Source organism: Salmo salar, chromosome 19, assembly GCF_965601325.2.
Source record: "Salmo salar chromosome 19, fSalSal1, whole genome shotgun sequence".
Classification (NCBI taxonomy): Eukaryota; Metazoa; Chordata; class Actinopteri; order Salmoniformes; family Salmonidae; genus Salmo; species Salmo salar.
Genome location: NC_138309.1, coordinates 77,540,251 through 77,563,197, shown reverse-complemented (window position 1 = coordinate 77,563,197; position 22,947 = coordinate 77,540,251). Strand labels below are relative to the sequence as shown.

The following is a 22,947-nucleotide window of genomic DNA, read 5'->3' as shown; positions in this document are numbered from 1 at the left end:
GTGAAATACAGAACCGTTCCGTATTTTATCTAACGGGTGGCATCCCTAAGTCTAAATATTCCTGTTACATTGCACAACCTTCAATGTTATGTCAAAATTATGTAACATTCTGGCAAATTAATTACGGTCTTTGTTAGAAATGGTCTTCACACAGTTCGCAACGAGCCAGGCGGCCCAAACTGCTGCATATACCCTGACTCTGCTTGCACAGAACGCAAGAAAAGTGACAAATTCCCTAGTTAAAAGAAATTCATGTTAGCAGGTAATAATAACTAAATATGGAGGTTTAAAAATATATACTTGTGTAATGATTTTAAGGCATTGATGTGTGGGTGGACCATTTCAGTTTGTCCGTGATGTGTACGCCAAGGAACTTACAACGTTCCACTATACTGTCCTGTAGTCCACGATCATCTCCTTTATTTTGTTGACGTTGAGTGTGAGGTTATTTTCCTGACACCACACTCCGAGGGCCCTCACCTCCTCCCTGTAGGCTGTCTCGTCGTTGTTGGTAATCAAGCCTACCACTGTAGTGTCGTCTGCTAACTTGATGATTGAGTTGGAGAGGTGCATGGCCACGCAGTCATGGGTGAACAGGGAGTAGAGGAGAGGGCTGAGAACGCACCCGTGGGGCCCCAGTGTTGAGGATCAGCGGGGTGGCAATGTTTCCTACCTTCACCACCTGGGGGCGGCCCGTCAGAAAGTCCAGGACCCAGTTGCACAGTGCGGGGTCGAGACCCAGGGTCTCGAGCTTAATGACGAGTTTGGAGGGTACTATGGTGTTAAATGCTGAGCTGTAATCGATGAACAGTATTCTAATATAGGTATTCCTCTTGTTCAGATGGGTTAGGGCAGTGTGATTGCGTCATCTGTGGACCTATTGGGGCGGTAAGCAAATTGGAGTGGGTCTAGGGTGTCAGGTAGGGTGGAGGTGATATGGTCCTTGACTAGTCTCTCAAAGCACTTCATGATGACGGAAGTGAGTGCTACAGGGCGATAGTCGTTTAGCTCAGTTACCTTAGCTTTCTTGGGAACAGGAACAATGGTGGCCCTCTTGAAGCATGTGGGAACAGCAGACTGGGATAGGGATTGATTATGTCCGTAAACACACCAGCCAGCTGGTCTGCGCATGCTCTGAGGACATGGCTAGGGATGCCATCTGGGCCGGCAGCCTTGTGAGGGTTAAGACGTTTAAATGTTTTACTCATGTTGGCTGTGGTGAAGGAGAGCCCGCAGGTTTTGGTAGCGGGCCGTGTCAGTGGCACTGTATAGTCCTCAAAGCGAGCAAAGAAGTTGTTTAGTTTGTCTGAGAGAAAGACATCGGTGTCCGCAACGGGGCTGGTTTTCTTTTTGTCGTCAGTGATTGACTGTAGACCCTGCCACATACGTCTAGTGTCTGAGCCGTTGATTTGCGACTCTTTGTCTCTATACTGATGCTTTGCTTGTTTGATTGCCTTGGAGGTAATAGCGACACTGTTTGTATTCGGTCATGTTTCAAGTCGTCTTGCCATGATTAAAAGCAGTGGTTCACGCTTTCAGTTTTGTGCCCGTCTACGGAGCCTGACCAGAAGACGGCTCCGTTGTTTTGGGTCGTGGTCTAAACAGAGGATCCGCTTCAGGAAATTCTTATTCCTGGTCGTAATGTTGGTAAGTTGCTCTAATATCCAATAGTTCCTTTAACTAGGACTATACAATAATGAAGAAATATTTTTATATTTAAAGCATTTTTTTAATCCACAATTGACACTAAATAAGTCGAGTTGGCAATAGAACAAGCAATCAAATCAGTGTTTACCCTTGGATTTTTTTCAGCCGGGGGGGAACGATCCAGACTGATCAGAGTGAGGGATGCAGCAGAAAAATATATTTTTTGAAGCACTTTATTAAAACAGAGCTGAGAGCATCATCGCGCTCTCCCTCTCACGCTTTAACGGGCGGAGGGGCCGTACTGTGAGCGAGTGACACAGGGAGCAAGGAGACACAGCAACCAACCAAGCCGACTTGCACTATAGTATAGTAGACTAATAGCTGCCATAGGTACAGTATCCCACAAAAGTGAGTACACCCCTCACATTTCTGTAAATATTTGAGTATATCTTTTCATGTGACAACACTGAAGAAATGACACTTTGCTACAATGTAAAGTAGTGAGTGTACAGCTTGTATAACAGTGTAAATTTGCTGTCCCCTCAAAATAACAGTCATTAAATGTCTAAACCGCTGGCAACAAGAGTGAGTACACCCCTAAGTGAAAATGTCCAAATTGGGCCCAATTAGCCATTTTCCCTCCCCGGTGTCATGTGACTCGTTAGTGTTACAAGGTCTCAGGTGTGAATGGGGAGCAGGTGTGTTAAATTTGGTGTCATCGCTCTCACACTCCCTCATACTGACTGGTCACTGGAAGTTCAACATGGTACCTCATGGCAAAGAACTCTGAGGATCTGAAAAAAAGAATTGCTCTACATAAAGATGGCCTGGGCGAAAAGAAGATTGCCAAGACCCTGAAACTGAGCTGCAGCACGGTGGCCAAGACCATACAGCGGTATAACAGGACTCAAAACAGGCCTCGCCATGGTCGACCAAAGAAGTTGAGTGCACGTGCTCAGCGTCATATCCAGAGGTTGTCTTTGAGAAATAAACGTATGAGTGCTGCCAGCATTGCTGCAGAGGTTGAAGGGGTGGGGGGGGGGGGGGGGGGGGGGGGGGACATACCCAATTGTCATACTTGAGTAAAAGTAAAAAGATACCTCAATAGAAAATGACTCAAGTAAAATCGAAAGTCACCCAGGAAAATCCAACTTGAGTAAAAGTCCAAATGTATTTGGTTTTAAATACACTTAAGTATTAAAAGTAAAAGTATAAATCATTTTCAAAGTCCTTATATTAAGCAAGCCAGACGGCACCCTTTTGTTTTTTTATTTACGGATAGCCAAGGGCACGCTCCAACACTCAGACATAATTTACAAACATAAGCATGTGGGTAGTGAGTCCGCCAGATCAGAGGCAGTAGGGATGTTCTCTTGATAGGTGTGTGAATTAGACCATTTTCCTGTGCTGCTAAGCATTCAAAATATGAGTACTTTTGGGTGTCAGGGAAAATGTATGGAGTAAAAAGTGCATTATTTTCTTTAGGAATTTAGTGAAGTAAAAGTTGTCAAAAATATAAACGTACAGATACCCCCCAAAAATTACTTTAGTACTTTACACCACTGGTCATCATCCAATATGATTACATAGTAAAATGTCTTAAAGGGGAATGGAAACACTTTATTAAGTAAATCTAAGCAAAGAAATGTATTCAATCCACTAATACTAAACATGTTATGTTAAATGCACATCTCTATATTTAGTATTTTGATCGTCAACAAGGTTTATTTGAGCTATGGTCTGCGCCATTTTAATTGCCATAGTAACGACTGACACCAGTGCGTCACTGGCAGGAATCAGCATATTGTCTGTGGAATTGAGTTTCCGCACGGAGAGTGAATCGAAGAGAGTACGGTTAGGTGCAGATAACGAAGATAGCAACAACAAGTAGTAATTCAAACATTAACTGTATAGCGCCAGGCTGTATGAATTGGCGCCAAAAAAATCCCTAGGTAAACTACCATCCAGTCTAAGGACCGACAACTTTTGAAGAAGTGGCACCATGTCCTGAAGAGGAAGGACGTGCCAGCTCGAACAAGCAGACAGCATTTCGCGGAGGCAGACTTCGCGATGAAGGGCACTTTCGATGCTGCAACCGGGAGTTTCCGAATGGAAAGGAGTCATAGGCCTACGTTGAAGCCCTCTGCTTGCGCCTCCACCAGAACCCTCGAAAAGGTCAAATGTAGGGGTTACCGACCGATCAACAACATCGCTGACTTTGGAGTCAACCAAAAGCGACTGAACGGAGGTGGCGACGCGAGTCAATGCAATGGAGCCCGAGGTAACGTTAACCGGTCATGACTGTTGTTGACTAGGCTAGCGTTAGACACTGGACAACTTTGTTGCAACTAGTTGAAGGTAACTAGCCAATTGCGTCTGAAGTGTTCTGCTGTGTGTGTGTGTGTGTGTGTGTGTGTGTGTGTGTGTGTGTGTGTGTGTGTGTGTGTGTGTGGACAAAGCATACAAGAGACAAAGCTTGTTAATGCCAACTGATATATTTGGGTTGTCTTAACACATTTTTGTCAACCCTGAAAATGTTTTCATCTTGGAGGAGACTGTTCAGGAGGCAGAGGTACATGCAAATCCATGCCATGTCTAAGGCTGTTGTTAATTTCAAGTATATGCAGTGATTCTTGAATATAACTATAGCCTAACAGATGCCTCAATTGTTTTCTACCAACAGGAAAGAACAGTTAGTACAGCATGCCAAACTGACCCTTGGGTGCCAGAGTGTTCCTGTGCTGCGGTGGAGAAGCGGTCCACCGGGACCATCACTAAGAGCACCACTTCTGGATGAGCATTTTCTTGTTTGCTTATGGCCTTATAGAGTTGGTTGAGTGCGTTCTTAGTGCCAGTATCGGTCTGTGGTGGTAAATTGACGGCTATGAATAATATAGATGAGAACTCGTGGTAGATAGTGTGGTCTACAGCTTATCATAAGGTACTCTACCTCAGGCGAGCAATACCTCGAGGCTTCTTTAATAATAGACATCGCGCACCAGCTGTTGACAAATAGACACACAACCCCACCCCTCGTCTTACCAGACATAGCTTAATCTCTGTTCTGCCGGTGCATGGAAAATCCCGCCAGCTCTATATCATTCGTTTCGTCATTCAGCCACAACTCAGTGAAGCATAAGATATTACAGTTAATGTCCCGTTGGTAGGATAATCATAGGTCATCAATTTTATTTTCCATTGATTGCACATTAGCCAGTAGAACAGATGGCAGTGGGGTTTTACTAGCTCACCTACGGATTCTCAGAAGGATGCTCGATCTGCGTCCTCTTTCCATGCAAATTACAGGGATTTGGGCCTGTTCCCAGAAAAGCAGTATATCCTTCTCGTCGGACTCGTTAAAGGAAAAAGCTTCTTCCAGTTCAAGGTGAGTAGTCGCTGTTCTGATGTCCAGAAGCTATTTTCTGTCATAAGCGATGGTAGCAGCAACATTATGTACAAAATGAGTGAATAAAATAATATTTCTACAGTTACAAATTACTCCATTCAGAAGCAGCCTACCTGTTGGCTCTTGGTCGCTGTAGCCAATACTTAAACTTTTAATTCAGTCATTTTAATTGATTGAAATTAGATAGATCCTCTGTGTGTTACAAAAGTTAGGCTATGACTGTCGTCAACTGCATTTTTGATTACTTATTGGCCAAGAGCAATCAACTACACATACCTTGCTCCACTCGTGAAAAGCAAGAGCAGCAGCATAAATTACACACTCTTTTTCCATCTACTGCAGCAGTCGCGTTCGAATATGTATGGGCCCTTCCGGACAAGTCCGTTAAAATTACAAATACCCAAAACCCGTGACAATCAGATCAGATCTGACCCAGACTTGTGACACTTAAGAATTATGGATCCAAAACTGCTCAGGTCCCAGATCAGCTCTCGGATACATGTGGATCCATGAAGACCTCTAGACCAGGGGATGGCACCCCGTGAGATTGTTTTTGTAGAACTACTGAGAACTTCTGATGACTTAAAAAAAGGGCATTCTACTCTAAAATAATGAAAAATGTTATTATGTTGACACCATCTGAAATATAAAATGTTCCCTTCAAAAGCATTATAACCTGTAGACCAGGTATTCCCGAACTGAGGTATGCCAAATAAAAATGTGATTCACTTTAAAAATGTATTTAATTTTTTTACATGTATTTTTTTGTAAAAAATAAAAACACCTGTCTCTTCACATTTAAAGTCTATTTATATTTTCCAACGGGGATATACATTTGGGTGAGGTTTTTTCCTCGCCCGAGTAGCCTCGTTTCACTGCCAAAAAAAAATATATATATATATATATTTTTAAATTTTTTAAAGTGTTCAGTAAAATAACAACAAAGTCAAATACAGGTAGCCTATTCAAACAATTAACATCCAATCACATTAACCGTTACTCTCTCGCGGGAATTGCACTAACGGTCCATATGTAGCCAAACGTCGCTGCTGCGCATATTGGCATCTGTACGGATGGTGCAAAAGCCATGGCAGGGAGACATAGTGGAGTGGTAACGCGCGTGCAAGCAATTGCTCCAGACGCCACTTGGGTACACTGCAGCATCCACCGAGATGCTCTTGCTGCCAAGGGAATGCCTGACAGATTGAAAGACCATTTGGACACTACAGTGAAATTGGTTAACTTTGTTAAAGCAAGGCCCCTGAACTCTCGTGTATTTTCTGCACTATGCAATGATATGGGCAGCGACCGTGTAATGCTTTTACAACATACAGAAAGAAGTGCGCTGGTTTTCAAAGGGAAAAGTATTGACACGTTTCTTTTTTTTTTTTTTTAATTGAGAGACGAGCTTAAAGTTCTCTTTACTGACCGCTTGCAGGATGACGAGTTTCTCACACGACTGGCCTATCTGGGTGATGGTTCCCCCCCCTTGCCTGAATGATCTGAATCTAGGATTACAGGAACTCTGCAACTATATTCAATGTGTGGGACAAAATTGAGGCTAAGAAGTTGGAGCTCTTCTCTCTCTGCATTAACAAGGAAAAACACACAGGTCTTTCCAGCATTGTGTGATTTGTGTGCAAATGAACTCAAGCTTACGGACAATGTCAAATGTGATATAGCAAAGCACCTAAGTGAGTTGGGTTTGCAATTACGCAGGTACTTTCCCGAAACGGATGACACAAACAACTGGAGTCGGTATGCCTTTCAAGCCCGTCCTCCAGTCCACTTACCTATATCTGAAAAGGAGAGCCTAATCAGAATTGCAACAAGAGGTTCTGTAAAAATGTAATTCAATCAAAAGCCACTGCTAGATTTCTGGATTGGGCTGCGCTCAGAGTATCCTGCCTCGGCAAATCGGCTGTTAAGACACTGATGCCAGTTGCAACCACGTACCTATGTGAGAGTGGATTCCCGGCCCTCACTAACTTGAAAACTAAATACAGGCACAGACTGTGTGGAAAATGATTTAAGACAGACTTTCTCCAATACAACCCAACATTGCAGAGTTATGTGCATCCTTTCAAGCACACCATTCTCATTAACCTGTGGTGAGTTATTCACAATTTTCAATGAACAAATAAGGTTTTATATGTAAGATGGTTAAATAAAGAGCAAAATGATTGATTATTTGTGCCCTGGTCCTATAAGAGCCCTTTGTCACTTCCCACGAGCCGGGTTGTGACAAAAACTCACTCATATTCTTATGTTTAATAAATATATCGTATAGTGTGTGGCAGGCTTACACTGGATGGGAAAAAACATTTGAGAGTGCGCTGACCCTGGTGCTAGAGGGGGTACGCAGCTGGAGGTTGAATGTTTGAAGGAGTACGGGACTATAAAAAGTTTGGGAACCACTGCTGTATACTGATGCAGCATAGCAGCTTTAAATAAATAGGCTGACGCATAGGGTTGCTCATCTGCATTTACCTCATTGAAAACCCCCAAAAACTGCATCAAATGCTTCAAATATACATTCAAACGTGTTTTTTCTGGATCAAGAGTTTAAGTGGTGGGGGCCAATGGCACAGTCTCCGACCACAAAGTTTAGAGGACCTCGTCTTGGTCACAGAATTTTATTCCCGCCAGTTTTAAAGCGAATTTCCTGAAATCATACACATTTTGCCATGGCTTATGTAGTGTTCTTATGCCATCTGAGTGCCTCAAACATTATAACAAAATCAATGGGGCCCACATGCTGCAACGTTTTTGGAATGTTTGATTCTTCCTGACTCTAGTTTTTATTTTGGTCATCATTAGTTCTGAAAGATGATTTTATAAAAATAAAAAAACATACTGAACAAAAGTATAAAACAACAATTTCAAAGATTTTACTGAGTTACAGTTCATAAGGAAATCAGTCAATTGAAATAAATTAAGTAAGCCCTAATCTATGAATTTTACATGATTGGGTAGGGGCGCAGCCAAGGGTGGGCATAGGCTAAGCCACTGGGGAGCCAGGCCCAGCCAATCAGAATGAGTTCTTCCACACAAAAAGGTCTTTATTACAGACAGAAATACTCCTCAGTTTCATCAGCTGTCCGGGTGGCTGGTCTCAGACAAGCCCGCAGGTGAAGAAGCCGGATGTGGAGGTCCTGGGCTGGCATGGTTACATGTGGTCTGCGGTTGAGGCTGGTTGGACATACTGCCAAATTCTCTCAAACAACTTGAGGCGGCTTATGGTGGAGAAATGAAAATGAAATTCTCTGGCAACAGCTCTGGTGGACATTCCTGCAGTCAGCATGCCAATTACTCGCTCCATCAAAACTTGGCATTGTGTTATGACAAAACAGCACATTTTGAAGTGGCCATTTATTAACTAAATATATATTTATATACAAGTTCTACCATCCAAAAATGATTTTAAATCTAACTTTTCTTGGAGTGACGGCAACGTTTTTGCAGTGTCAGGCCGTAAATTAATAGGGGAAATACTGCAAATGATGCACACCTGACCATTTTTTTTAAATACAATTTTTGGATTGTGTAAACAACTAATTGTGTGATGGTGGGGATGCAGGGTTGTGTTCCAAATAGTGTGCTGGCTCCATTTCCTAAATGGCACAGCTAGGAGAGCTAAAAAAATAAAAATAATTTTAAAAAAGCACCTTAAACATTCTGTGTGCATTGAAATTACTTAACTGTGCACTTTAGAGGTGTGGCCACTAGGAGACACCAGTTAATCATCTCACTCAAAACATTGTCATTTTTTTGTCTTATGTTGCACCTACCCCACATCTTCCAGCAATATTCTTATTTACAGATTTCGTTAATCAACAAATTCAGCAAAAAGTACAGTAAATGTGAAACACACAAAATCAACAGTGTAATGTTTGAATTCTGTCTTGTGTCAGGTGAACTGTTGAGTCTTCAACTTTGGTCTAACAACTTTCCCATAATCTTCAAACTGTTGACTTTCAACTGCTGCCACGCTCATGCTTTTCATATTTCTTCTGTAAGAAACATTATTTTAACCCCATCTATATTAGTTGGGTTCCCGAGTGGCGCTGCGGTCTAAGGCACTGCATCTCAGTGCTTGAGGCATCACTACAGACACCCTGGTTCGATTCCAGGCTGTATCACAACCACCCGTGATTGGGAGTCCCATCGGGTGGCGCACAATTGGCCCAGCGTCAACCTGGTTTGGCCGGTGTAGGCAGTCATTGTAAATAAGAATGTTCTTAACTGACTTCCCTAGTTAAATAGGCCAATTCCCACGAGTGTAAAGGTTAAAAAAGAACCGTTTCAAGCTATTTGACTGAGGTGTCGGTGGTTGTGTTAATTCTTCGGTATTGTTGTGACTGCTGGACTGTACAGTCGTGGCCAAAAGTTTTGAGAATGACAAATACTAATTTACACAAAGTTTGCTGTTTCAGTGTCTTTAGATATGTCAGATATTACTGAAGTATAATTACAAGCACTTCATAAGTGTCAAAGGCTTTTATTGACAATTACATGAAGTTGATGCAAAGAGTCAATATTTGCAGTGTTGACCCTTCTTTTTCAAGACCTCTGCAATCCACCCTGGCATGCTGTCAATTAACTTATAGGCCACATCCTGACTGATGGCAGCTCATTCTTGCATAATCAATGCTTGGAGTTTGTCAGAATTTGTGGGTTTTTGTTTGTCCACCCGCCTCTTGAGGATTGACCACAAGTTCAATGGGATTAAGGTCTGGGGAGCTTCCTGGCCATGGACCCATAAATATCAATGTTTTCTTCCCCGAGCCACTTAGTTATCACTTTTACCTTATGGCAAAGTGCTCCATCATGCTAGAAAAGGCATTATTCGTCACCAAACTGTTCCTGGATGGTTGGGAGAAGTTGCTCTCGGAGGACATGTTGGTACCATTCTTTATTCATGGCTGTGTTCCTAGGCAAAATTGTGAGTGAGCCCACTCCCTTGGCTGAGAAGCAACCCCACACATGAATGGTCTTAGGATACTTTACTGTTGTCATGACACAGGACTGATTGTAGCGCTCACCTTGTCTTCTCCGGACAAGCTTTTGTCCGGATGCCCCAAACAATTGGAAAGGGGATTCAGAGAAAATTACTTTACCCCAGTCCTCAGCAGTCCAATCCCTGTACCTTTTGCATAATATCAGTCTGTCCCTGATGTTTTTCCTGGAGAGAAGTGGCTTCTTTGCTGCCCTTCTTGACACCAGGCCATACTCCAAAAGTCTTCGCCTCACTGTGCGTGCAAATGCACTCACACCTGCCTGCTGCCATTCCTGAGCAAGCTCTGTACTGGTGGTGCCCCGATCTCGAAGCTGAATCAACTTTAGGAGACGGTCCTGGCGCTTGCTGGACTTTCTTGGGTGCCCTGAAGCCTTCTTCACCGCAATTGATCTGCTCTCCTTAAAGTTCTTGATGATCCGATAAATGGTTGATTTAGGTGCAATCTTACTGGCAGCAATATCCTTGCCTGTGAAGCCCTTTTTGTGCAAAGCAATGATGATGGCACATGTTTCCTTGCAGGTAACCATGGTTGACAGAGGAAGAACAATGATTCCAAGCACCACCCTCCTTTTGAAGCTTCCAGTCTGTTATTTGAACTCAATCAGCGTGACAGAGTGATCTCCAGCCTTGTCCTCGTCAACACTCACACCTGTGTTAACAAGAGAATCACTGACATGATGTCAGCTGGTCCTTGTGGCAGGACTGAAATACAGTGAAAATGTTTTTGGGGGGATTGAGTTCATTTGCATGGCAAAGAGGGACTTTGCAATTCATCTGATCATGCTTCATAACAATCTGGAGTATATGCAAGTTGTCATCATACAAACTGAGGCAGCAGACTTGGTGAAAATTAATATTTGTGTCATTCTCAACTTTTGGCCACGTCTGTAGCTGTATTATTAAAGCCTTTTAACGGCTGCTCGTTTTCACTGGTTGTAGTGGGTGATGAATTTTTAAATAATGTTTATTTGGTGTAGACTGAAGTGTTGCATGTCCCGTGGCAGGATGAGACCCCTGAGAGACATGGTGGATCAGAGAGAACACTGTTCCCCAGATTAAAATGTAGAGCTTTTTAAAATCAAGACAAGGTCACACAAAAGCATATTTTTTTTTCTAAAGACAGGACAGTGGGATGGGGTTACTATGGATTTTAAAGTGTTACAAGCTTCAAGAGAGAGGATCTGAAATATAGACTTTTAAAAAGAGAGGATATCATAGTCTATTCTGGCTGGAGTAGTAAGTCTCCGGCTTATGTTTTAATATAAAAAAATAAAAATGTAAGTATCCAGCTAATGTTTGTGCTGCAGTTAAATACTGCATAGAGTATTGTGTACAACTTTTCAAACCAAGGCCATAACGGAGTTTACCTGTTTAACAAAGCAGATCAATTAGTAACCAGACATGGTATCATGGCTCAAGCCAAAACACCATTGTGTTTAAAGTTACTGCAGTCGATAAAACAACGAACGCATCCGTTTCCTACTGACCACTTGTGTAGATGGAACATTATGTCAGTAAGGACTACAGCGCAACGTTGCGTGACTTCTTGTGTCAGACGTCTTTATACAGTATGAGATGTTTAATAGATGGAGCACTTACTTGCAGAGTAGTGTCAAAAACCACGAGCTTGGAGCTGGTAGGAACAATGTCGTAGCACTTGTGTGACTTCATGAAGCGCATGTAGATATCCCTTTCGGATTCTTCAACAGCTGAAAGTAAAGCATATTTTATACTTTCTTACTGGAAAATATTCAAAAAGTATCCAAAACAGGAATGGTCATACAACAATTTGTGCTTTGACCAGTAATGAGAAGGTAAAAGGGGTTCACCGAGTCATGGTTTGCCCTATGCAAATCTCAGTGGCATAACCTCTTTGAAGAAAAAAATATATAAAAACGCAACATGTAAAGTGTTGGTCCCATGTTTCATGCTCTGAAATAAAACCCCAGAAGTGTCTCGTAAGCTTTGAGTGCATTTCTCTAAAAATATTGTGCGCAAAATGTGTTTACATCCCTGTTAGTGAGCATTTCTCCTTTGCCAAGATAATCAGTCCACCTGACAGGTGTGGCATACCAAGAAGCTGATTAAACAGCATCATTACACAGGTGCACCTTGTGCTGGGGACAATAAAAGGCCACTAAAATGTGCATCTGTGTCACACAACACCACAGATGTCTCAAGTTGAGGGAGCGTGCAATTGGCATGCTGACTGCAGGAATGTCCACCAAGGTTGCTGTCCACCCAGCCTCACAACCGCAGACCACGTGTAACCACACCAGCCCAGGATCTCCACATTCGGCTTCTTCACCTGCAGGATCGTCTGAGACCAGCCAGCCGGACAGATGATGAAACGTAAGTATTTCTGTCTGTAATAAAGCTCTTTTGTGGGGAAAAAAACTAACTAATTCTGATTGGCTGGGCCTATCAGAATTGGCTCTATTCAATGAACTAAGAAAGCGGGCATCTCAAACGCTGACTATTCAAACTCATAATCTCTCTGCAAATTCTCAACGTACAAATACGGATACACTAAAACAGCCTTTTGTTAATTAAGCGCTCAAGACAACAGAGCAGTCATTTGTTCTGTGGTTGGAAGGAGCAACCATGCTCCTCTAGACTATTTGGCCTACATCGTCTGGACGTTGCCAGACATTCTGGCTGTGATTTGTACCGACGCTGCCATCTTACTACTGCACTGTCTGTACACCTGCGTCTGCTGCAACTCCCGGTCAGTGTATCAGGTAAATGCATACAAAAGCTCCACTCCCATGGCTTTAGCCCCATCAGTTCCGATGACTGAGGACTGTGTCGACACCTTAGCCAATAATCAAAGCCCAGGTATATACAGTTGAAGTCGGAAGTTTACATACACCTTAGCCAAATACATTTCACCAATTCCTGACATTTAATCCTAGTAAAAATTCCATGTCTTAGGTCAGTTAGGGTCACCACTTTATTTTAAGAATGTGAAATGTACAAATAATTGTAGAGATAATGAATTCAGCTTTTATTTCTTTCATCACATTCCCAGTGGGTCAGAAGTTTACATACACTCAATTAGCATTTGGTAGCATTGCTTTTAAATTGTTTAACTTGGGTCAAATGTTTCAGGTAGCCTTCCACAAGCTTCCCACAATAAGTTGGGTGAATTTTGGCCCATTCCTCCTGACAGAGCTGGTGTAACTGAGTCAGGTTTGTAGGCCTCCTTGCTCGCACACGCTTTTTCAGTTCTGCCTACACATTTTCTGTAGGATAGAGGACAGGGCTTTGTGATGGCCACTCCAATACCTTGACTTTGTTGTCCTTAAGACATTTTGGAAGTATGCTTGTGGTCATTGTCCATTTGGAAGACCCATTTGTGACCAAGCTTTAACTTCCTGACTGATGTCTTGAGATGTTGCTTCAATAGATTGACAATTCTCCTCCCTCATGAAGCCATCTATTTTGTGAAGTGCACCAGTCCCTCCTGCAGCAAAGCACCCCCACAACATGATGCTTCACGGTTGGTATGGTGTTCTTTGGCTTGCAAGCGTCCCCCTTTCTCCTCCAAACATAATGGTCATTATGGCCAAACAATTCTATTTTTGTTTCCTCAGACCAGAGGACATTTCTCCAAAAAGGACAATCTTTGTCCCCATGGGCAGTTGCAAACCGTAGTCTGGCTTTTTATGCAGGTTTTGGAGCAGTGGATTCTTCCTTGCTGAGAGGCCTTTCAGGTTATGTCGCTATTGGACTTGTTTTACTGTGGATATAGATACTTTTGTACCTGTTTCCTCCAGCATATTCACAAGGTCCTTTGCTGTTGTTCTGGGATTGATTTGCACTTTTCGTACCAAAGTACGTTCATCTCTAGGAGACAGAACGCGTCTCCTTCCTGAGTGGTATGACGGCTGCGTGGTCCCATGGTGTTTATACTTGCATACTCTTGTTTGTACAGAAGAATGTTGTACCTTCAGGCGTTTGGAAATTGCTCCCTAGGATGAACCAGACTTGTGGAGGTCTACAATTTTTATTTCTGAGGTCTTGCTGATTTCTTTTGATTTTCCCATGATGTCAAGCAAAGAGGCACCGAGTTTGAAGGTAGTCTTTGAAATATAAATGGCTGCGGCTGCTGCCCAAAGCCATTGCCTCAATCACACACACCAAATAAGCGGCCCAAACAATCTCCCAGTAAAACTGCTCTGAGCATTTAGATTTACCACTGAGCACAGGAATGACACTAGCCATCAGCCATTTTGAAGAGCCTCAATGATTAATATTTGACCAACGTGGAAAGAAGGTAGTAGTAGTCTGCCTATTATCCCACATAGCCAATCATCATCCGGTAGGCTAATATTTGTGGCTTAATTTAGAAAACAACATGGGGAAGAAAAACACATACGGTATAAATAGGATTGTCTGATGTTGATCCATTTATGGAGTCAGATATCAAGGCTATTTCCATTAGAATGGTCTAGTAAGAACTTGGCACTCACTATAGGCAGCATGCATGTTTATTTTGCAACAGTCACTGTAAAAGATTAAAAACACTCTGGCCACACATCTACAGAAATGTGATAAACTTAAGAACAATGACAAAGTTTATCAATCTCTTTTTGATGTACGTATTATTTTCAGAAATGTATATTTAGTGTGAAATTTAGTTCTACCCATCCTAAGGCAAATCAACCACTAAACAGCACCTCTATGAATGGGCCCAGCAAGCAGAACTTTCATCCAATAATTTCCTATATCGCAACCTGTCAACTCAACCCCCCTCCCCCCACACACCATGCTCTGTGACGCAAGCAGCATGTTTACTGACTGTACTGCGTGTACAATGCATGCTGTGCAATGTGACGCTACACAGAGTGAGAGCTGCTGGTAAAGGAGAAACCCTCAGCGCTGACGTATGCGGATCACATAGAACGCTACACAGGGCACCCTGTATGAAGACAACCACGTCAATGAACATGATCCTGTATAATGTAACCCAGGCTATTCTAAGCACTCCTCCAGAGTCCATGAAGGCAAGTCGTGAAAAATCCATGGATTGTTCTTAGTTCAGAACAGTTGCAGATAGATACGTGAAGTATAGAATGGGCATGACTCGCCATCCAGTGGACTAACACTGTCTATGCATGACGGCGAACTAGGCCCCACCCCCCCACCACAGACGGAATCCCCTTCATAATCACAATGACGTCCCTCTCCATCCAGTAAAGCTTCTATACATGGATATAATGATGGGCTACATAGCTGGTATACAGCTCGGTTCCACCTTTGATATATTCACAATGCAGCACATGTAGCCTATGCATGCACAACAACAAAAAATGGGTTAACATTAAATGGTTTTAATATTAGGCTACACCACTAGAATAAAATATGATCCATGGGCTGCTGGAAAATTAACTGACCACTAAATGCAAAGATGACATGGCTTAAAGGCATCATGTAGGCCTACTTTTAAAGAGATTGGAAGATTCAATCATCAATGGGCTAAACTTGACTTGGTAAACTCTAGTCTAGGGCTAATTACATAGAAATGATAAAATCTACACTTAACAAAAATATAAAAACATAACAATATGAAAGATTTTACTGAGTCACAGTTCATTAAAAGGAAATCAGTCAATTGAAATAAATAAATTAGGCCCTAATCTATGGATTTCACATGACTGAATGCAGATGCACATCTGTTGGTCACAGATACCTGTGGAATGTTGTCTCACTCCTCTTCAATGGCTGTGCGAATTTTCTGGATATTGGCGGGAACTGAAACACGCTGTCGTACACTTCAATCCAGAGCATCCCAAACATGCTCAATGGGTGACATGTCTGGTGAGTATGCAGGCCATGGAAACAAATGGGACATTTTCAGCTTCCAGGAATTGTCTACAGAACCTTGCGACATGGGGCTGTGCATTATCATGCTGAACCATGAGGTGATGGTGGCGGATGAATGGCAAACGATAATGGGTCTCAGGATCTTGTCACGGTATCTCTGTGCATTCAAATTGCCATTGATAAAAGACAATTGCGTTCCTTGTCTGTATCTTATGCCTGCCCATACCATAACCCCACCGCTCGCACACACACACACACACACACACACGCCATACACGGTCTGCAGTTGAGGCCGGTTGTACTTATTGCCAAATTCTCTCAAACAACATTGGAGGCACCTTATGATGAAGAAATTAACATTCAATTCTCTGGCAACAGCTCTGGTGGACATTCCTGCAGTCAACATGCCAATTGCATGCTCCCTCAAAACTTGAGACATGTGGCATTGTGTTGTTTGACAAAACTGCACATTTTAGTGGCCTTTTGTTGTCAAATTTGTTCACAATTTGAGAGAAACTTTGTGCGTATGGAAAATGTATAGGATAGTTTATTTCAGCTCACGAAACATGGAAGCAACACTTTACATGCTGCATTAATATTTTTGTTCAGTATATCATACATCATAAATATTTGGCCGATGCATTACCTTGTCAGCTGGCAAAAGGTTATGAATGGATTTGCACGAGTTAAAAAAAAAAACATTTTCAAAGAGCTTGCAAAGAGGCTTACCTTCATCTTCTAGCTCAAGTTTCTTCAGCATGGTTTCAACTAAACTGTCGACCTGTGGACAAGAAGTAAAGGATAGTCAATTAGCTGCTCCTACAATGTAGCCTTCCCACGTTGCAACTAGACTTCCCAACTGCTACTGATCTGACAGTCGCCGGGTGTGAGAAACTCCCCTCTTGTGCAGTGGGGTGCCAACACGAAAACAAGAAACACAGTCCAAACGTTTCGCTCTCAAAAGGCTCCGGCGATTTTCCTAAAGCGTGTATTTCCTTTCTTGCTCTGTGTTGGTAAAAATATTAGCGTAGCCGTATTTTACTACACTAGAGCGCATTCTCAGGTAGCCTACATCCAGTACTTACGTGCTGAGCCCGAGACGTAACATATGAGGGAAATACCAATCCCCTATTCAGGTAAAAGTGGAACATTCCAATTTGCTGCAATTGCAGTGAACGACACGTTTGGTTCGCTCTCACACAGTGTGCTCGCCTGCGACATTTTAGAAAACTTTCACTTAATGGATGTTCTAAAAGAGCTCCACATTTGTGTTTGGGGGATGAAAGATGTTGTAAAGCTCTGTAAACCGCGTCACGCCGGTACTCCAAAAAGCCTCTGAGTGTATCCATCGAATCCGAACTGCCTAATTGGAGAGACAAGCTACACTGTACGCACACACTACAAAATAATGATAAATATGTTTCCGGGGGTTATCAGTTTAACAATGATATACTCTGCATTTTAGTGATGCGTAGGCTACACTATAAAGTGTAATGATTTAAATACACTGAAGGATCGTTAGATGGTTAATCTGTTCATGTGCTGAACATTTATTTTGCCACTGTAATTGGTTCACAACCAGTCATTGTCTTACCCATAATATTTCTTGATTTTTTAAAGACATTTGCTGACACAAGATGTTGCTTAGCGGCGCAAAGTCATAAGTGTCCTGACTTTTCTGGTAGCGATTGATGATGGTGATGATGATGATTATAATGATGATGACTAGGCTGTATATGGGACCATGTGATAAATCCAAAGCAACTGTGATCCACAATTAGGACACTCAGTTGTACTAGTTTACATGGCATGCCCATATGACCCCAGAAATATCACCATAATGCTTTGTAATGTGTAGCCTAGCTTTAAAAAAAGGTTTTAAAAAGTTGGAAAACTGTGGATATTAAATGAATGAATTTGCAGTGTTGAGTACTGCCAACCAGGGCTAGATAACCATCAGTTACTATACAGACATTCAGAACTCTTTGTATATGCTAAAAGCTATAGCTTTGCTGTTTGCATACCTCCATGTGTTCTTACATCTATATGTGATCAAATGCAGAAGCTGGAAGAGCCACGCCTCTTAAATGTCTTGTATGGTTTACACAGAGGGCAAGGTAGGGATTTGTGTCTGCAAGTGAACATGCCTGGCTGAACTCATACACACAGTGGATCCTTTCATGTGTGGCTCTGTGAAACCCCTGTAAAAACAACACAGGACTACACATAATCATTGCTCTCACCTGAAGCATACCCAACAGAGGGCATTGTGGGAAGTACAACCTTATGGCTTCACAGGTGTTAAATGGGTCAAGTTCATTATCTCCAAATGGGAACAAACTTTTTCAAACACAATCTGAGCTCATTGCACACTGTTCATGTTAGAGGGACAAAAATGCTTCAAAATGTTAGCGTGCTCCAAAACGATTTATCCAATGAACATGAACAGCCCTTGGTCTGCAGCTATCATAGGAAGCTGAAAAGTGCTAGGGAAGAGTGGATGTATGACTGAACAATTATACATTAGATGGCCAGTCAATTCTGATTAGTCTGGTGGGTTTTGGCAGAGGTGCAGTAGGTGGCATGCAGAAATGTGCCGAACATCTGGGTTAGAGGAGAGGGGAGGTTAGGCCATCATAACCAAATTCCTCTGGGATGACTCATTGGGCGTGGCAGACAAACAGAAGCTCTGGTGAGCAAAACAAACTGCCCCAACTTCACCAGAACTCATTGGAGAACAAACCATGAGAACTGTTTTAGAGGAAAACAAATTACCTAAAACATTTAACACCGTAAGAAGTCAAACTTTGATGTGAATATTTAGTAAGAGCTGGGTTTAATTCACTGTAACTGCTTTAGACATAACCAAACATTTCAATCAAAACAAATTATGCCTCTTGTAGTTATTTTTGAACAGCTCAGATTAAAGGTGTGGATGTGGAGCACGAGTCATTTACTTGTACTCATCTCCAGTGTTTCACCCAAATCAAACGATATGTGGAAATGATTGAAAACATTTCACATTGTTTACATTTTTCACGTTCTTGTTTAATTTCAAGGCAAAGCTGAACGGAGTGTCTTTCCGTTTACAAATGAATCTACCAAGGAGGCAATGTTAATTCAGTGATTCATTAAACTGTATGCAGATGACAACACATTCTTCAGACTCACACTTCACGATGTAGAATGTGTCATGATCAATCAAAACTTTGGTGCTGGACCTCGCGGTGAAATATAAAAACAGTGAAGTGTGGAATGCGGAAAGTTATCTATAGGAGAGAGAAAGATAGAGATCAGACTTTTGAGATATCTCTAGAAGGCGTTGAGCATTGTGGTTGTCATCTAGTCTCTCTAGGCTGGTCCCAGATCTGTTTGAGCCGTCTTGCCAACTGCCATCGTCATTGTCACGGCAAACAGCATGACAATGACCATAGAAGTTTGCAAGACAGTACAAACAGATCTGGGAGCAGGCTAGTGTCTCTCCACTGGCTATGTAAAACCGGTGAATCACTTGGCAGAGACAGAGAGACACCAAACCCTTGTGAGGATTTCTGAGAGGCAATTTCACGGGGACAAAACAATTTAATTCAAGTTAAATAACCAATTAAAACTGCTGGAGCATGAACAAAATGCTCTTTGTACCTTACTGAGCCTCAGCTTTCTATGGAGTCATTCCCGCACACAACTCCAGTGCTTAGCCTAACTGTACAAAGCACAAACGACTTCACTACACAGTCCAGAATAAACATTTCTGAAGTCATATTGTACAGCTGTAGCAAGTTTTAACCCTATATGGACACCATCATACAACAAGCACTCTGCACTCAGAAACCAAATGTCGGTTTGTGTCTCCTGTCTGTCTGTCTGTCTGTCTGTCTGTCTGTCTGTCTGTCTGTCTGTCTGTCTGTCTGTCTGTCTGTCTGTCTGTCTGTCTGTGCGCACATGTGTGAGAGTTGGGGGAAACTGAGATGATAAACTTGTCGTGAAACTGAGACCACAGCCTTCAGCCCTCTGAGGAGTGACGTTGGCTTGCCATTAACATCTGCTGAATAAAGCCAGTAAACCCTGCAGAGATGGCCTATGCGGGAGACGACAAGTCAATTTTGCCCTTGGACTTTCTGACTTTCTCAAGGGACCAAACATGAAAACAGCACAGATGAAAGAGAGAGAGGGGTGAATGAGTGAATAAATAAATGAGAGAGAAAGACAGCAGCACAAATCAGATCAGGACTATTGAGCAGAGTTTAACACCCTCAAACTCAACTCTGGACCTCTAAGCCAGTTCCACTGCATTTGTCATTGTTCCCCTCTAATCAGGGACTGACTTAGACCAGGGATACATGGTGTGTTCAATTAATTATCAGGTAGAACAGAAAACCAGCAGGCTCTGGACCTCGTAGGGTAAGAGTTGAGTACCTCTGGTTTAACCTGTCTTAACCTAGCTATGGACTAGACTGTATGTATTGGATACCCTCTGCTTTCAGTTCTTTGGGGGTTTGCCCAAACCATTCTGAATACAATTCAGCATCTTCCTGCCACTATAGAAGCTAACTGGTTTCCATTAACAGTGGTTCAAATTCCAAGGCAACTCTAGGTTGAAAGTATTTGACCTCCATATTTGACCCAGGTCTTGCCACTATACTGCATTCACAGATGGGATGCACAATAAGGCGGCAGCTAGTCTTCCTGTCTGACATATAACAAAAAATACATTACTGACAAAAATACTTTATAATTTACATTTAAAAGCATTATTTTCTTCATTCTAGAATAATAGTGAAGACATCAAAACTATGAGATATGGGATCATGTAGTAACCAAAAAAGTGATGAATCAAAATATATTTTAGATTTCAGATTCTTCAAAGTTATTGACAGCTTTGCACACTCTTGGCATTCTCTCAACCAGCTTCACCATGAATGCTTTTCCAACAGTCTTGGAGGAGTTCCCACATATGCTGAGCACTTGTTGGCTGCTTTTCCTTCACACTGCGGTCCAACTCATCCCAAACCATCTCAATTGGATTGTGGAGGCCAGGTCGTCTGATGCAGCACTCCATCACTCTTCTTCTTGGTCAAATAGCCCTTACACAGCCTGGAGGTGTGTTGGGTCATTGTCTTGTTGAAAAACAAATTACAGTCCCACTAAGCGCAAACCAGATGGGATGACGTATCACTGCAGAATACTGTGGTAGCCATGCTGGTTTAAGTCTGCCTTGAATTCTAAAGAAATCACTGACAGTGTCAACAGCACCACCCCCACACCATCACACCTCCTCCTCCATGCTTCACGGTGGGAACCACACATGCTGAGATCATCCGTTCACCTACTCTGCGTCTCACAAAGGCAAGGTGGTTGGAACCAAAAACCTCCAATTTGGTCTCATCAGACCAAAGGATAGATTTCCACTGGTCTAATGTCCATTGCTCGTGTTTCTTGGCCAAAGCAAGTCTCTTCTTATCATTGGTGTCCTTTAGTAGTGGTTTCTTTGCAGCAATTCGACCATGGAGGCCTGATTCAGGTAGTCTCCTATGAACAGTTCATGTTGAGATGTGTCTGTTACTTGAACTCTGTGAAGCATTTATTTGTGCTGCAATTTCTGAGTCTGGTAACCGAGGATAATGAACTTATCCTCTGCAGCAGAGGTTACTCTGGGTCTTCCTTTCCTGTGGAGGTCCTCATGAGAGCCAATTTCATCATAGCGCTTGATGGTTTTTGCGACTGCACTTGAAGAAACCGTCAAAGTTCTTGAAATTTTCCGGACTGACTGACCTTCATGTCTTAAAGTAATGATGGACTGTCGTTTCTCTTTTCTTATTTGAGCTGTCCTTGCCATAATATGGACTTGGTCTTTTACCAAATAGGGCTATCTTCTGTATACCACCCCTACCATCTCACAACACAACTGATTGTCTCAAACACATTAAGAAGGAAAGAAATTCCACAAATTAACTTAATGCACACCTGTTAATTGAAATGCATTCCAGGTGAGAGAATGCCAAGAGTGTGCAAAGCTGTCAAGGCAAAGGGTGGCTACTTTCAAGAATCTCAAATATATTTTAATTTGTTTACATATGTGTTATTTCATAATTTTGAAATCTTCACTATTCTACAATATAGAAAATAGTCAAAATAAAGAAAAACTATGGAATGTGTAGGTGTGTCCAAAGTTGACTGGTACAATATATACAAAAGAAAATGTACACACAAAAAATAATGACTAAATAATTGTGTGTGTGTGTGTGTGTGTGTGTGTGTGTGTGTGTGTGTGTGTGTGTGTGTGTGTGTGTGTGTGTGTGTGTGTGTGTGTGTGTGTGTGTGTGTGTGTGTGCGCACCTCTATCAGTTACACATACAGTGCATTCATAAAGTTTTCAGAAACCTTGACATTTTCCACATTTTGTTGTTACTCATTTCAATATTGCTTAAATTGTTTTTTTTTTCACATCTACACAAAATACCATACTGAAGAACTAAAAGCATGTTTTTAGAAATTTTTGCAAATGTACTTTAAAAAAAAAAAACGTTTAAATCACATAAGTATTCAGACCCTTTACTCAGTACTTTGTTGAAGAACCTTTGGCAGCGATTACAGCCTTGATTCTTCTTGGGTATGAAGCTACAAGCCTGGCACACCTATATTTGGGTATTTTCTCCCATTCTTCTCTGCAAATCCTGTCAAGCTTTTTCAGGTTGAATGGGGAGCGTCGCTGCACAGCTATTTTCAGGTCTCTCCAGAGATGTTTGATCAGGTTAAAGTCCGGGCTCTGGCTGGACCACTCAAGGACATTCAGAGACTTGTCCCAAAGCCACTGTGTTGTCTTGGCCATGTGCTTAGGGTTGTTGTCCTGTTGGACGGTGAACCTTCGCTCCAGTCTGAGGTCCTGAGAAGGTTTCCATCAAGGATCTCTCTGTACTTTGCTCCGTTCATCTTTCCCTCGATCCTGACTAGTCTCCCAGTCCCTGCCGCTGAAAAACATCCCCACAGCATGATGCTGCCACCACCATGCTTCACCGTAGGGATATTGCCTAGTTTCCTCCAGATG

At 42.2% G+C, this 22,947-nt stretch overlaps 1 protein-coding gene across 5 annotated transcripts in view; it reads right to left on the bottom strand.

Moving 5' to 3' along the window:
* Positions 1–22,947, bottom strand: part of prkag2a (protein kinase, AMP-activated, gamma 2 non-catalytic subunit a) — a 158,133-nt gene that overhangs the window by 25,328 nt on the left and 109,858 nt on the right. For all 5 annotated transcript variants that reach the window (XM_014159648.3, XM_045702715.2, XM_014159651.3 and 2 more), the window contains 2 exons: positions 16,632–16,683; positions 11,673–11,782 (listed from right to left, as the gene is read on the bottom strand). In XM_014159648.3, the coding sequence (XP_014015123.1) occupies positions 11,673–11,782; positions 16,632–16,683 (162 nt within the window). The remainder of the gene's footprint in view (positions 1–11,672; positions 11,783–16,631; positions 16,684–22,947) is intronic.